The sequence below is a fragment of the Daldinia loculata genome, assembly GCF_022478755.1.
Source record: "Daldinia loculata strain CBS 113971 unplaced genomic scaffold F4817scaffold_15, whole genome shotgun sequence".
Lineage (NCBI taxonomy): Eukaryota > Fungi > Ascomycota > Sordariomycetes > Xylariales > Hypoxylaceae > Daldinia > Daldinia loculata.
The window spans coordinates 428,546-440,097 of NW_026054869.1; the positions used below are offsets into that span (position 1 = coordinate 428,546).

General features: G+C 47.0%; 2 protein-coding genes across 2 annotated transcripts; both read right to left on the reverse strand.

Annotated features, from left to right (window-relative positions):
- Positions 1–1,055: 1,055 nt before the first annotated feature.
- Positions 1,056–3,518, reverse strand: F4817DRAFT_56620 (uncharacterized protein). The gene is made up of 4 exons (XM_049307644.1): positions 3,222–3,518; positions 3,070–3,131; positions 2,594–3,001; positions 1,056–2,537 (listed from the first exon to the last, which is right to left on the reverse strand). The coding sequence occupies exons 1-4, from the start codon at positions 3,280–3,282 to the stop codon at positions 1,653–1,655; spliced, it is 1,416 nt and encodes a 471-aa protein (XP_049160580.1). The 5' UTR covers positions 3,283–3,518; the 3' UTR covers positions 1,056–1,652.
- Positions 3,519–5,198: 1,680 nt separating this feature from the next.
- F4817DRAFT_357806 (SET domain-containing protein) lies at positions 5,199–7,809 on the reverse strand (the record flags this gene model as incomplete). The annotated part of the gene is made up of 3 exons (XM_049305957.1): positions 5,199–6,107; positions 6,168–6,550; positions 6,678–7,809. 3 exons carry the CDS (start codon positions 7,807–7,809, stop codon positions 5,199–5,201), a joined length of 2,424 nt encoding a protein of 807 aa, XP_049160581.1.
- Positions 7,810–11,552: the final 3,743 nt, after the last annotated feature.

Genomic DNA, 11,552 nt, shown 5'->3' on the forward strand with positions numbered 1-11,552 from the left:
AGATCGGGGGATCTACCAATAGCCAGATCGGACAAATCAAAGCGGTAAGCGGGAACAGGGTATAATCATAGCGTTCCTGGGGAGGAAAATGGGAAAATGGGAAAATGCAACAGTGCGCCCGGACCCGCCACTTAGGACCCGCCAGGAGGGTTCGCCCGGCTCTGCCCGCATCGTCCAATCGCAACTTTGCGTCTGAGGCTCCGCCGGCTTTTTGCGGGTCTCTGCCTCGTGTTACATACATGTACATAATAGGTACAATGGAAACGTATACAGAAATTACTTGGGCAGTGCGATTATAACGCCTGCTGCCTGGTTTTTACGAATTGGATGAACGGGAAGAATAATTTTAATTTAGCACAATGTAGCCTAGAAGTACATATTTCTTGGTTAGCTAACTACCTAATACATGTACTAGCGAACCTAGCAATAACACGTAGGTTGGGTGGTTGGTTTGTCTAATGTTTGCATTAACACACTGGTCAAGAGAACTTACAAACAAAATCCCTGTAAATAAGATAAGCAATGCGTTGTTATTAGCCATGCACTGATGCTCAACTTAAAAAACAAATGTTGAAAAAAGAAAAAAAGGCAACTCCAACCGGCTTCTTTTTCTCTAAAGAGCTGAACGATGGGCTATCACAAAATGAACCAGCTTACCTAGGTAGCCACTAGGTTCTATGATGATTCCCCAACTAAATATGTATGAGCCTTTATAACTCCTTACATGCTCATATCAACCCGTTATAACTACTTAACACAATGGAAACATCGGACAAAGCCCCAAGTACTTGTAGAGACCGGATGACCAAACCTTAGTACAAGATAGTAAGAAACCTTCTTTCCTTCTAGAACGCTTACCTGAAACGACGGAGCATATCTAGCAGTAACACATCTACGAGTCTAGGGCTAACTTAAGAAATTAGCTATCGCATCATAGCGAAAGCCCGTCATATGGATAGATAGTACCGAATATAGCGTGACACCGAACACGAGGATCGGATCTCGAAAATCTCGAAAACGAAGTCTATACTGTAGGTAATCTTAGTAGACAAGGTAATATTGTATTAACTCTACACCTAGCTAGCGAAGCCGCCACTGTTTCGAAGTACAACGCATCAGCCGCTATGACAGATTCCTTTACCACACCTCAAAGATTTACGCTTTCTTTTCTCTTCCTCCCTAACCCCCTTTCCCTACACCAGGAGCGGAAGAGATACTTTTAGCCACAACGATCAAGGATGCCTATCCTCATTCACACATAGCAGTCTTAGGAGCTAAACGTCTATCCTCCTTCCTCATATAACCATAAAACTTCACCGCCAGCACACCACCCACTCAACATAAACACAAGCACCAGGCAACATCAAAGCGTATACAAACGATCGAACTGAAGTCTTAACATTTGGGGAATCTCGTTTAAGACGAAAAAAGCAGCAGCAACGACAAAAATAATAAACAAGGACGGCATCAAAAAAAAAAAGCCCGGCATCAATACAACAACGACGGAGTAGAACAGCACCATGCGTGATCTTCGTGGCTGCTTATAGCCAGCCTTTTCCACCCCTGCGCAAATTTAATTCTAACAGGTAGATAGAAGCCTTTAATCCAGACAAGCGGAGCATATGCAAGCACGGCTATCATCAACACACCGATCAATACCGGTAGATCGGCTCCTTTTGTTTCGGGGGTGGAGCCTCGTAATCACTAACGTCGTCACGCGAGCGTCGATCGTCAGATGAGGAGTCTCCCGCAGCTCCGTGCATCGTCTCCTTACCGAGGGCGCTCTCTTGCCTACCCAAGTAACTCGGCGTCGTCTCGAAACCAGGGTGGAAGGGCTCGAACGCTAACCGGGGCTCCTCGATATAGTTTGATGATGCCCCACCGCCAGATCCCGAGCCGCCGGCCGCACGGGATCTCGACCCTGAGGGCTCGGGATCCCTGAACGGATCTTCGTCTTCGGTAGCGGGCGTGTGTGTTCTTGACGGCCCTGCTATAGCAGGTTCGTATTCTCTTTCCTTACCTTTGCCATTTGGTTTTCGAGCTGGTATAGTAGGGGGCTCTAAGCTACCCCCATTCCGTTCCGACTCTATGGGGCTCACGGAATTCCGAGACGGAGGCTCAGTCTGAGATTGGGGCTGTGGCTCCATGACAGCGACGAGCTTCCTAGCGTTTAACATAGCTCTTTGATGTAAGCTCAGCGATGCCTGGAGCTGCTCGTTTGTGTCGATCAGGCTCTCCATAGTGTCATTATCAGGGGCTGGGTTCTCAGCAGTCATGTACATCTGTATGCTTCTACTTGCGCTAGTGCAGCGATCGGCAAACTCCTTGATCAGGTCGTTACTGAGCACTTCGACTGGCGGGGTGTTGGTAACCACTTGTTGTAGCAGATTCGCAGATGTCCGCGCTTCCTCTAGCCTACTAGCTAGCTCAACAGGGCTCGGGAGATTGCGGTTCGAATGGGCTCGCGCGAAATAGTTCTGGGAATGGGGGTTGGCTGGAGGTGCAGTCGTCGCACGGGTCACCGGAGCAGGCCGTCCCTAATTAGCAAAACATTAGCATGGCCCAAGTAGAGAAAAACGCCGGCTCAACATACTCCATATAATTGCTGCGCTCTATCTTTCTCCTTCTTCCACATATTAATGAGAAGGGTCAAGCCTTCATCGTACGCCTTAGTGTTTTCAAAAACGTCTAATGTCTCCATCATCATCTGTCGCACACTCGGATCACGTACGGATCTCAGCAGCTCTTTCGAAGTGTCGGTAAATTTTGAGTCCAAGTTTCTAGTAAATGTTTCACCAGGGTTATCGGCAAGGATGCGAATGAGCATGATGGCATTGTACTGGTAGGATGGTTTCGTCCAATAGTCCCTTTTCAGGTATTTTCGAATTAGGCGCGCGCATTCTGCCGCTGCGGATGGAGATGACTCGGCAGCATCTACGATGGGAGGCAGGAAAAGGACTTCGTCTCCAGAGTTATTGGAGTCAGATTCGCAGAAGGATTTCTAATCGAAAGTCAGGATTGTTCGGTTCAACTTCAGGCAAGAATTGAATTTGGTAGGTGTGGACGCACCACACAACGGTGGGCCGTAACCTCGGGGCTTTGGCCTTGGGGGACTTCAGGAGTGTTCGGAACTTAAACAAAGTATATGTTAGCGAAAAGTATAAATCATCAAACCTGCGAGTTTGCGCAAGCGACAACTTAAGGTAAGGCTTCCATCGTACCATCGGCAGACTTCTTCTTTCTTATGGTGCCAAGCACCTTGCTCATCTTGAGCGACTTCATTGGAACCTGCGATTGTTTCCCCTTAGCGGCGCATATGCCGGTAGTTCAAACGTGAATCGGGAAAAGTCGAGGCTAGCGATCGCGGTTATAGTGCAAGTCTCAGCCTAGAGTTTTGGGTATGTGGTGACGGATAAGGCACTAAGTTAGGTAGGCAAGGAAGCTAAGCGGCCCCCTAAGGCTGCCAGCGGTGAAAGTGTGATGGTGGTTGTCGTTTGGATGTATAATGCAACTCTGAACCTAGGGACCGATAGGTAGAGGGTGGGTAGAGTTTGAAGGGTTTGGGGGCTGCAGGGTGACGAAGATGATGATTATATCGGCTGGACGAGTGGATAAGGCGGATGAAACTGAGGCCTGATTTGTTGCGTTTTGGGGTTGGCGCACTTAAAAAAGACAGGCTTAATTGGCGAAGAGCTTGATAGAAAGGAAAGACTAGGTAAAAGGTTGGTTGTTAGAAAAAAGATTGTGTTAGGAGTTAAGACAATCTCCAATTCTCCATGAGATGAGAGGGACGTCTTGTCGGCCAATTGACATAAAGTAACAGCGCTCCACTGCCTAATGCAGTATGTACTTCAACTGTGATGCCTCGCGACTGCCTAAGAAGAAACTCTTCGGACCCTAGCAGCCCCAGTTGCCACATTTCTCCAAGCTAGTACGGATTATATCTTAACCAATCATCGTCTACCTATGCGGGCCGAAATAGTTAAGGCAGGATCATCATGCAGCACTCTTAATTATGCACAGCCTCAAAACTATACGCAACGACTATACATGTGACGATATGCAGGTGTACGAAAGAGAAAACATATTGGCGAGATTGGATACTCTGCTCTACGTGTAGCTAAGCATTTGAGTCACGAATACCCTCATCGTCTTGGCTTCTTTTCATCGAACGCGTGGCACATCAGCATCTCTTCATTATACACGCATTGTCCTACGTATTCAATCGTCAGATGATTAATCACTTTCATAGTTAGAAAGGATATTTGAACTATTATATATCTCCCACGTGTACGTGTGGATATCCCACTTCTATATGCTGACAAAGCATCGTGGCTTGTCTTTTATAGTCGCCCCTTTTTGACAATATCCTAGCATATCATTCTCTTATTCATAAATCATTTATCCAACCATGTAACTTCCATCTATATACTATTACAAAATTACAATTTAACTAACAAGAGGTATTGCTTTTCATTGCAGTCAGTTTAAAGAAACTCATTCTAACAATTGGATTATAACTTCATGGGTGCGAGTTTACTGCTTAGAATAGAAACTTAGTATTGACATACCGTACTGTACTTTTCGAAACTATTCTGTAGCAACAAAACTACATGAACTAAAACAACTAACTCGGAACAAATCACAGAGCAAATCATTAAGGTAAAGTCTGGAATCAGGGGAAAGTATTCGTTGAAAACGGCCTCAGATTGGAAATCTCTGGTTCTCTAGTGCATACATACAAAGCAAGACAGCCAGCCAGCAACACCCCTGACGGCATACGGTCCCTCTGAGCGCGCCCTTTCGGCAGCCTACCGTCTATGAAGGGGTGGAAAACAAACACAAAGCTCAGCTCATCGACGCCGTACGCCCTAAAAATGCCAACGCAAGAGTGTGATGTAATATACACAATGACAAAACCCTCGTGTTCCGCCGTATCTGTCCGAGACCTCGGAGACCTTCCACTCGTCGAATAAATGTGCAAAAGAGGCATAACTCGGGGATTATATCGCCAATGAGTCAGTAAGGGAGATGCTGAAGCGATGAAGCCTCAGGTGATATCGGTGCATAACTAGTCCATTCCAAGAAACAAACCGGGCAGGTTTGAAGCCCTACATTATATGGAAAAGGACCACATTTTCGCTTCGGTGACCATATGATGAAAGGGCCACTAATAATATCTCTCGAGTGATAATATATCACGAGTGAACAAGCCGAATTCTGTTCACAGATCGGGGTATATCGACGGCTTTTCTGGGAGACATCGGCTCAACATCGTTCTCGTCTTCATCGTCTTCATCTTCCTCCATGGGAATTGTCTTCTTGCTAGTAGCCATCGACAACTCCGCATCATCCTCATCCTCGTCTTCATCTTCTTCCGGCACATCCTCAGAACCCGCTGCGACAATTGTAAGACTCGAGTTATGCGATGCGGGCTTTCGAAGGGCGGTTCGGAAAGCTGCCGGTAGCTTCGTCTGCACCTTAGCCTTGCTGTAGGTTCTAACTACAGTCTTCGACTTTCGGACTGCCGATGTCTTCTGGCTTGAACCTTTCGGACCCAGAATCGCCTTCGTGTTGACAGAGATTGTCGACACGCTACGCTTAATAGCTGTGGCGGCACCCTTGGCCGCTTTGAGACCAGCAGTAGAGAGGGCACGCTTAGCACCCTGTGTCTTTACCCCTGTCGCGGTCTTAATCTTGCGCTTCTTCGCTGCGCTACCCTCCGCATCTTCTTTCTCGCCAAGTGCGTCTTTGAACTTGCGCTTTCCGCCACTAGCGCCCTTCTTACCAGCTCCCGTCTCCTTGGGCGGCTTCGGCTGCTTCACTTCCTTGGGTTTCGGGCCCAAGACTCCTCGACAATTCGGGCTACCACAGAGACACTTTTGGACGTTCTTAGCAGAAAAAGGGTCAAAGTTGTAGTCGTATGTCAACTCCTCGCCCGTCATGATGGGGCGGTCGCCCGCAAAGAGGGCCATGCGAGGTTGTCCCGAGACAATCCACTTGATCATTCGGCAGTTTGGCGAACATGAATGATTGACGAAACGAGCGATACTACCAGTCGTTGCGTCGATGATCATGTTCTGGTCAAATGACATCAGATAATAACACTGAACTTGTCAGTAACTGCACCAGGAGTTTTCATAGCCAAGATCCATCATTAATCTTACCTGATTGTCCTGGTACTTCTCATTCATGCGGCGATCGCACTCCTCTTCTGTGATGATCTCACCGGTGTACTCCATGATAATCTGATTGGGCTCGAAGCATCGATTGGCACGAATACCATAGCCTCTATCCGAGGTCTTGATAACCTCTACTCCTACGCGGTACTTTCCTCCTTCCTTGATCCGCTCCTGGAGTCTCGCAAAAGCGCGGTTCTGGCACAAGCCGGTGCCAACATTGCAGTTGGTCTCATCACACTCGTAAAGCATGATTCTGTTCTGGCAACTCTCCCCGCACCCGTCTTCCGGGGTGCATACGCACTTGGATTGATAGTCCTTGAAGTGGGGTGTCTTCTTCCAGTAAGCCGCAGCATCACCAACGAATCGATCTAAGAAAATGTTAGGTAAAACTGACTCAAAAGATGAAATATAATAAGAGTGTTTTTTTTTTAAAAAAAAACCCCCCAAGTAAGCAGAATATAATGCGAAAATAACGAAATGAATAAATAGACTTACTCTTCGTTATCTTCTTCCACTCGTCGGGTTTAGGCTGTCCAGGGGGAAGAGGGTTGCAGATGTCAAAAGGCAGCTTAAAATCCCTGCCCTGGATCAATGTGCGCATCCCATTGTATATAGGCATGGGCATAGTACTGTTTGCCTTGCCGCTCGGCATCAGCTCGGGCAATTGCGCTAAGCTCTTCTTCTCTGACGGAGTGAGTCCCTTGTAGATATCTAGCGGGGCCTCCTGGCCAGCGTATAGGCCGCGATCAAGGTATTTCTTAACCCGTCTCTTCTTAACAGCCGGGCCAAGCTCAACAACAGGTTCGGGCTCTGGAGCGGTAACCTCTGGCGTCTCGGATGCAACCTTCATCCTCTTTCTGGGGGGTTGCGAATCCTCGGGAGAAATGTACTTCCCGTTGGCCCAGGTGGTGTATAGGACAGGCTTCTTATCTATTCCTGCAAATTCGTCTGTGTCCTGCAGACGTCGTAGCTCACGCGACATCTTGCTCAGACCCTTCTCAAAAGTCTTCCTACCCCTCTTTCCTAGAGTAGATAGCTTGCTCGCCAAGGTTTCGGCCTCCACGCCTGTTGAACGCGTCGAAATGCGTCTCGAGGGAACCGCATCTTTCAGCGTAGAAAGCTTAGATTTGGTCGACTTCATAGAGATCGCATCGTCGTCGGTGTCCTCTTCGTTTGCAACCAGAATCTCACCGGCAGTTGTGTGGCGTCGCTTTCTGTTAGATACGATGTCGCCTTTGGATCGTCGCTTGCCGTGGATAGCAGTACCAGCTAATTTGGCAAGGTTGTAGATTGGCGCGCTAAGGCGCTGTCGGCGCGAGCGTCCGTTCATAGGTGTGTCTAGAGCGGTTTGCGCAGGGGATTCGGAAGGTTGAACGGGGTTCAGAGGCTCGGCAGACGCGACAATAGAGTCGGCTACCTCGGGCGTCGCGTCGACCTCGGTCGAGTCAACTGGTTCGTTAACAAGGCCAATTGCTGTGACATTGTCGCTCTTAGAGATATCTGAAGCCAAGCTGGCTGTGTCGGCGACAGTAGTTGGAGGCGTAGAGCTAAGAGACGCGGCTGCAGAGAAGGTGTCTGCGGCAGGACCGAGGCTAGACTCCGAAGAGAGTGCGCGCGTCGGAGACATGGTTACAGGTGAATCCATAGTCGAGCGACGCGACAATGGAGCCGGCAGTTCGGCCAAATAATAGTTTGGAAGAGATAACGACGCGTCAGGTATGTGGTTGTTTTGGGAAAAGACCAGTAATGGCGGAAAGAAGAGTTATGTAAGGCAATGTTGTAAAAAGGTAATGGTGTTGTGGTGGTATGGGTATGAAGGGTATGAAGGGTGTGAAGGAAGTAAGGAAGTATGAGTAAAGCGTAAATGTACCGTAGTACCCCGTAATACCCAAATCGAATTGGTCAATGAATTGGATCAAGGTTTAGTTTTAGTTTAGTGTTGGGGTGAGAATAGAAAAGGTAAAGAGTAGTAAAAGGGTAAAGGCCAATTAACTTGGGCCAATGACTGAGCTTATCTGCGACCTTGGTCGCTTCCCACTTTGGTTATTAAGTACTCGAGTACCTATGTATGCAAGACCGGTCGCGTTTTGCAGCACGATCAAGGAAAATACCAAAGGTGGTTCTTGAAGATGCCTATATATGTTAGAATGTGAGGCCCAAGGGTGCATGTGTAAAACAGAAAGCTGTAAATGGGACTAGGTTATTACTCACTTGTGTGTGCTGGTAGGTTCCTGTTCGCGTGTTTCGTGATGGCGTTTCCGATTCCCTTCTTTTTTTTTTTCCCCTGAGGAACGAAGATCCGAAGGATTGTAGGTTCCAAGAGAACGTTGTCCTATTCTCTAGGAGATAAAGTCAGTTTCGAAAAACTTAAAGGTTGGTGGCTGGGTTGAAGAAACGAGTGTTCACGAAGTTGGTGAATGATTGAAGTTGTAAAGTGGAAGATTTGGGTGGTTGTGGTAAGGAGGTTAGAAGGTTGGAGATGAAAGAAAGGGAGAGAGGGGGAAATTTTGAACACTGTGGTTGAGATGGACACTAGTAACCTAATAGTTGCGGTTTGCAGTTGCGGTAGTACTTACGTATGCAATGGATGGATGTATTATCAAAAAAGTTGAGAAGACAAGGTAAGGTAAGGAGGTAGTCAGGTACCAAGTATTGTTGCCTCAGCTGTTTTAACAAATGGCGATGCAGTGTGCAGAAGGGAAAAAAGGTGATGCGGTTGGGGAGTACGGTGTGCGGTGTGTATGTGTGTGAAGAGATGAAGAAGGATGAAAAAAAAAGAGAGAGAGAGAAGAAAAGTAGAGATGGATTACGTGCAAGATGAGAATTGGATCTAAATTGAAAAATCGGGGAGGAAAGAGACGGAGAGACTCAACGTGGCACTGGCGTTCAAAGGTAAATTACTACATATATAACAAAAAATGGCTGGGGGGGGTTAAAAGTTAAGGTTGATAGCTCAACAAGGCATTTAAGGGTATTTTTAAGGTATTAATTATTATTTGTTGCCTTTTGCGCAGATAACACGCCAATGCCAATACTTAAGCCAATACTTAATGCTAACAATATTTCCCTACTATCTATTCCTACTTACCTAAAGGGAGGTTATGTGGTTATGTACACCCAGGGCCAGCCACATCCTTCGGATTACATAGTCCGACATATCCGTTGGCCTCATCAGGTTTCCTCTGTGACTTCATTATGCCATCTAGATGCCCCTTGCTGCGGCTGACTGACCGACTAACCACTTGCCCGCCCGTAGTCTCACCACCGCTAGCTTCGAACCACAAGCCAACTTGCTATCATCATCCTTGTGACTATCCATGACCTTCAGAAACTTAATCTATAGGCCCCCTCCCCTCTCGAGAAAGGGGATGCTAAATCTGCCAACACCACTCGTCTTTAGGCAACGCCATAGAACGATAAGACTACTAGGCTTCGATATGCCTCGCACGAGGACGGGCACTCTTCCGACTTTTACCGTGTATACCTGATTAGGGGGAATATTGTGTATATATATCTGAGTCGCCTTTTAGGCAGCGACGACGAGCATGTCAATTCTACCAGCATTGCTCTTAAAGTCGTCTCTACAGCAAGTCTGTCGATGTAATTATGTGACATGGTATGGCTGGGAGAAATAATCGCCATGTCGGGTAGGCAATCTGATCTCTACTGTACGATGGACTCCTCCTCGAATTTTGGACAATCTCCATCGGTCACCATCCCAGGTCACCGGGGAGCGGGGAGCGGAGGATACGAGTGACGCCTCTCGATAAGATGCGGGTATGTCACTCGAAGGCGGTTCTCAACCTCGCGCAGCTACACATTTGCTCAGCATCCCAAGAAATCCATCACAGACCATATTTTTACATTAGTCGTCGAAATCGAGGGGATACAGTAGTTGTGGTGAGTATTAACCGAGTGTCATCCCAGGGAGACCTCTCACGCTGATTTAGTTAGTTGAGGGTGTAGATCCCGGACGTGTCTAATATCATGCCGCTCCTCCGATCTTTAGCCTCAACAAAGCCATCGTCAGGGGCAATAATAGTCTAACAATCCCGCCAACGATCTCGTTTGGCCCCATTAAGAATATCTAGAATATGTTGTTTGGCCGTATGGTGCTTAAGATGCATTCACGTAATCTCCTCTCGTATATTCCGACCTCTTCATCCACCGGATCGACCTATTTCTGCGATCGCTAAACAGATGGACTAGTGTAATCGAAAGCACAGAGTTGTAGTTCAACGTGTTTGGACGTCACATGATTGATTCCTCCTTGAACCTCTCCTTTCGTCTCTCCATATGTGCCCATAGGTCACTCTACATGGAACCTATATCATAATACGAACACTTGTCAATATCATATCAAGGGTTAATATAAAGTAATATGCTATTATAGATCGATCTAGTAGACCATTCTACTGATATTCTCCTTCGGCCAGATAATCACCGTGGCACTGCGCCTAGATAGGCTAGAAAATCCTAATCAGCATTGCGATAGAGGATTAAAATCGGGCTTCAGATGGGTTATCACGATATTTACGCAGGACGCTAGGTCTACGGGCTTATGCTATTATCATATGACTCGTTTATAATAAAATCGGGAATATCGTGTACGTGTGAAGTCGGGTTGCCTAGGCGTCAGCTTTGCATCAAACAGAAATCTTATAGATAGCGGGGTAGGGAGGTGGACTGGCTAATTGACTTGGTTGGGAGCTCGGATAGGTTCCTTAATAGGTATCTTATGTACTTTCGTTTATTAGAATAGTAGCGGCAGACTCCCGATGATGACGAGCCTCGATGTTGTATGTTCCTAGGATACTCGTCCCGGGGTGGTATGTACCTGTGCGGTGGAGTGGTTACCGTGGACTACGTGGTCATCATATATCAGCAGGTATCACCAAAGCGATTAGAAATTAGGCCGTCGGAAATTCCAAAAGACCGCATTCATTCGAGATCCTTTTGGTCCATGTGCGATCTAAAAGACCTAAAACCTCGGGTTCCCTTAACCCCTGTTTCCAGCCCAGACCGATGCCGAACAATTCAACCACAAGTGGTGATACTCTGTTGCTGAGGGCATCGTGACGCCGGAAGTGACCCACGTAGATAAGACGTAAGGATAAGCGCAACTACCTACGATTCTTGTCCTTCTGGAATATTTTTTCTTACATTGATGTAAACCTCCTTTAGTTACAGTAATTTGACTCCCTCTGATAGCTATAACTGACTCTCATTATCGAGTTCCTCTTTCCATCCTGTTCGTCAACACTCGTCCCGTTTTTCTTACTATCGATGTTTTTCGATATGCCGGTATGGACCATCTTCTGACTGGGCTTTAGTTCCACCGAGTTCACCGTGACTCTAGGGAGAGTGTTA

Excerpts from the sequence above, each read along its gene's own strand:
- F4817DRAFT_56620 (XM_049307644.1), bottom strand. The coding sequence starts at position 3,282 with ATGAAGTCGCTCAAGATGAGCAAGGTGCTTGGCACCATAAGAAAGAAG. Across the intron at positions 3,132-3,221 it reads AAAGAAGAAGTCTGCCGATG|TTCCGAACACTCCTGAAGTC; the intron begins GTACGATGGAAG and ends ACTTTGTTTAAG. Across the intron at positions 2,538-2,593 it reads GAGCGCAGCAATTATATGGA|GGACGGCCTGCTCCGGTGAC; the intron begins GTATGTTGAGCC and ends TTTGCTAATTAG.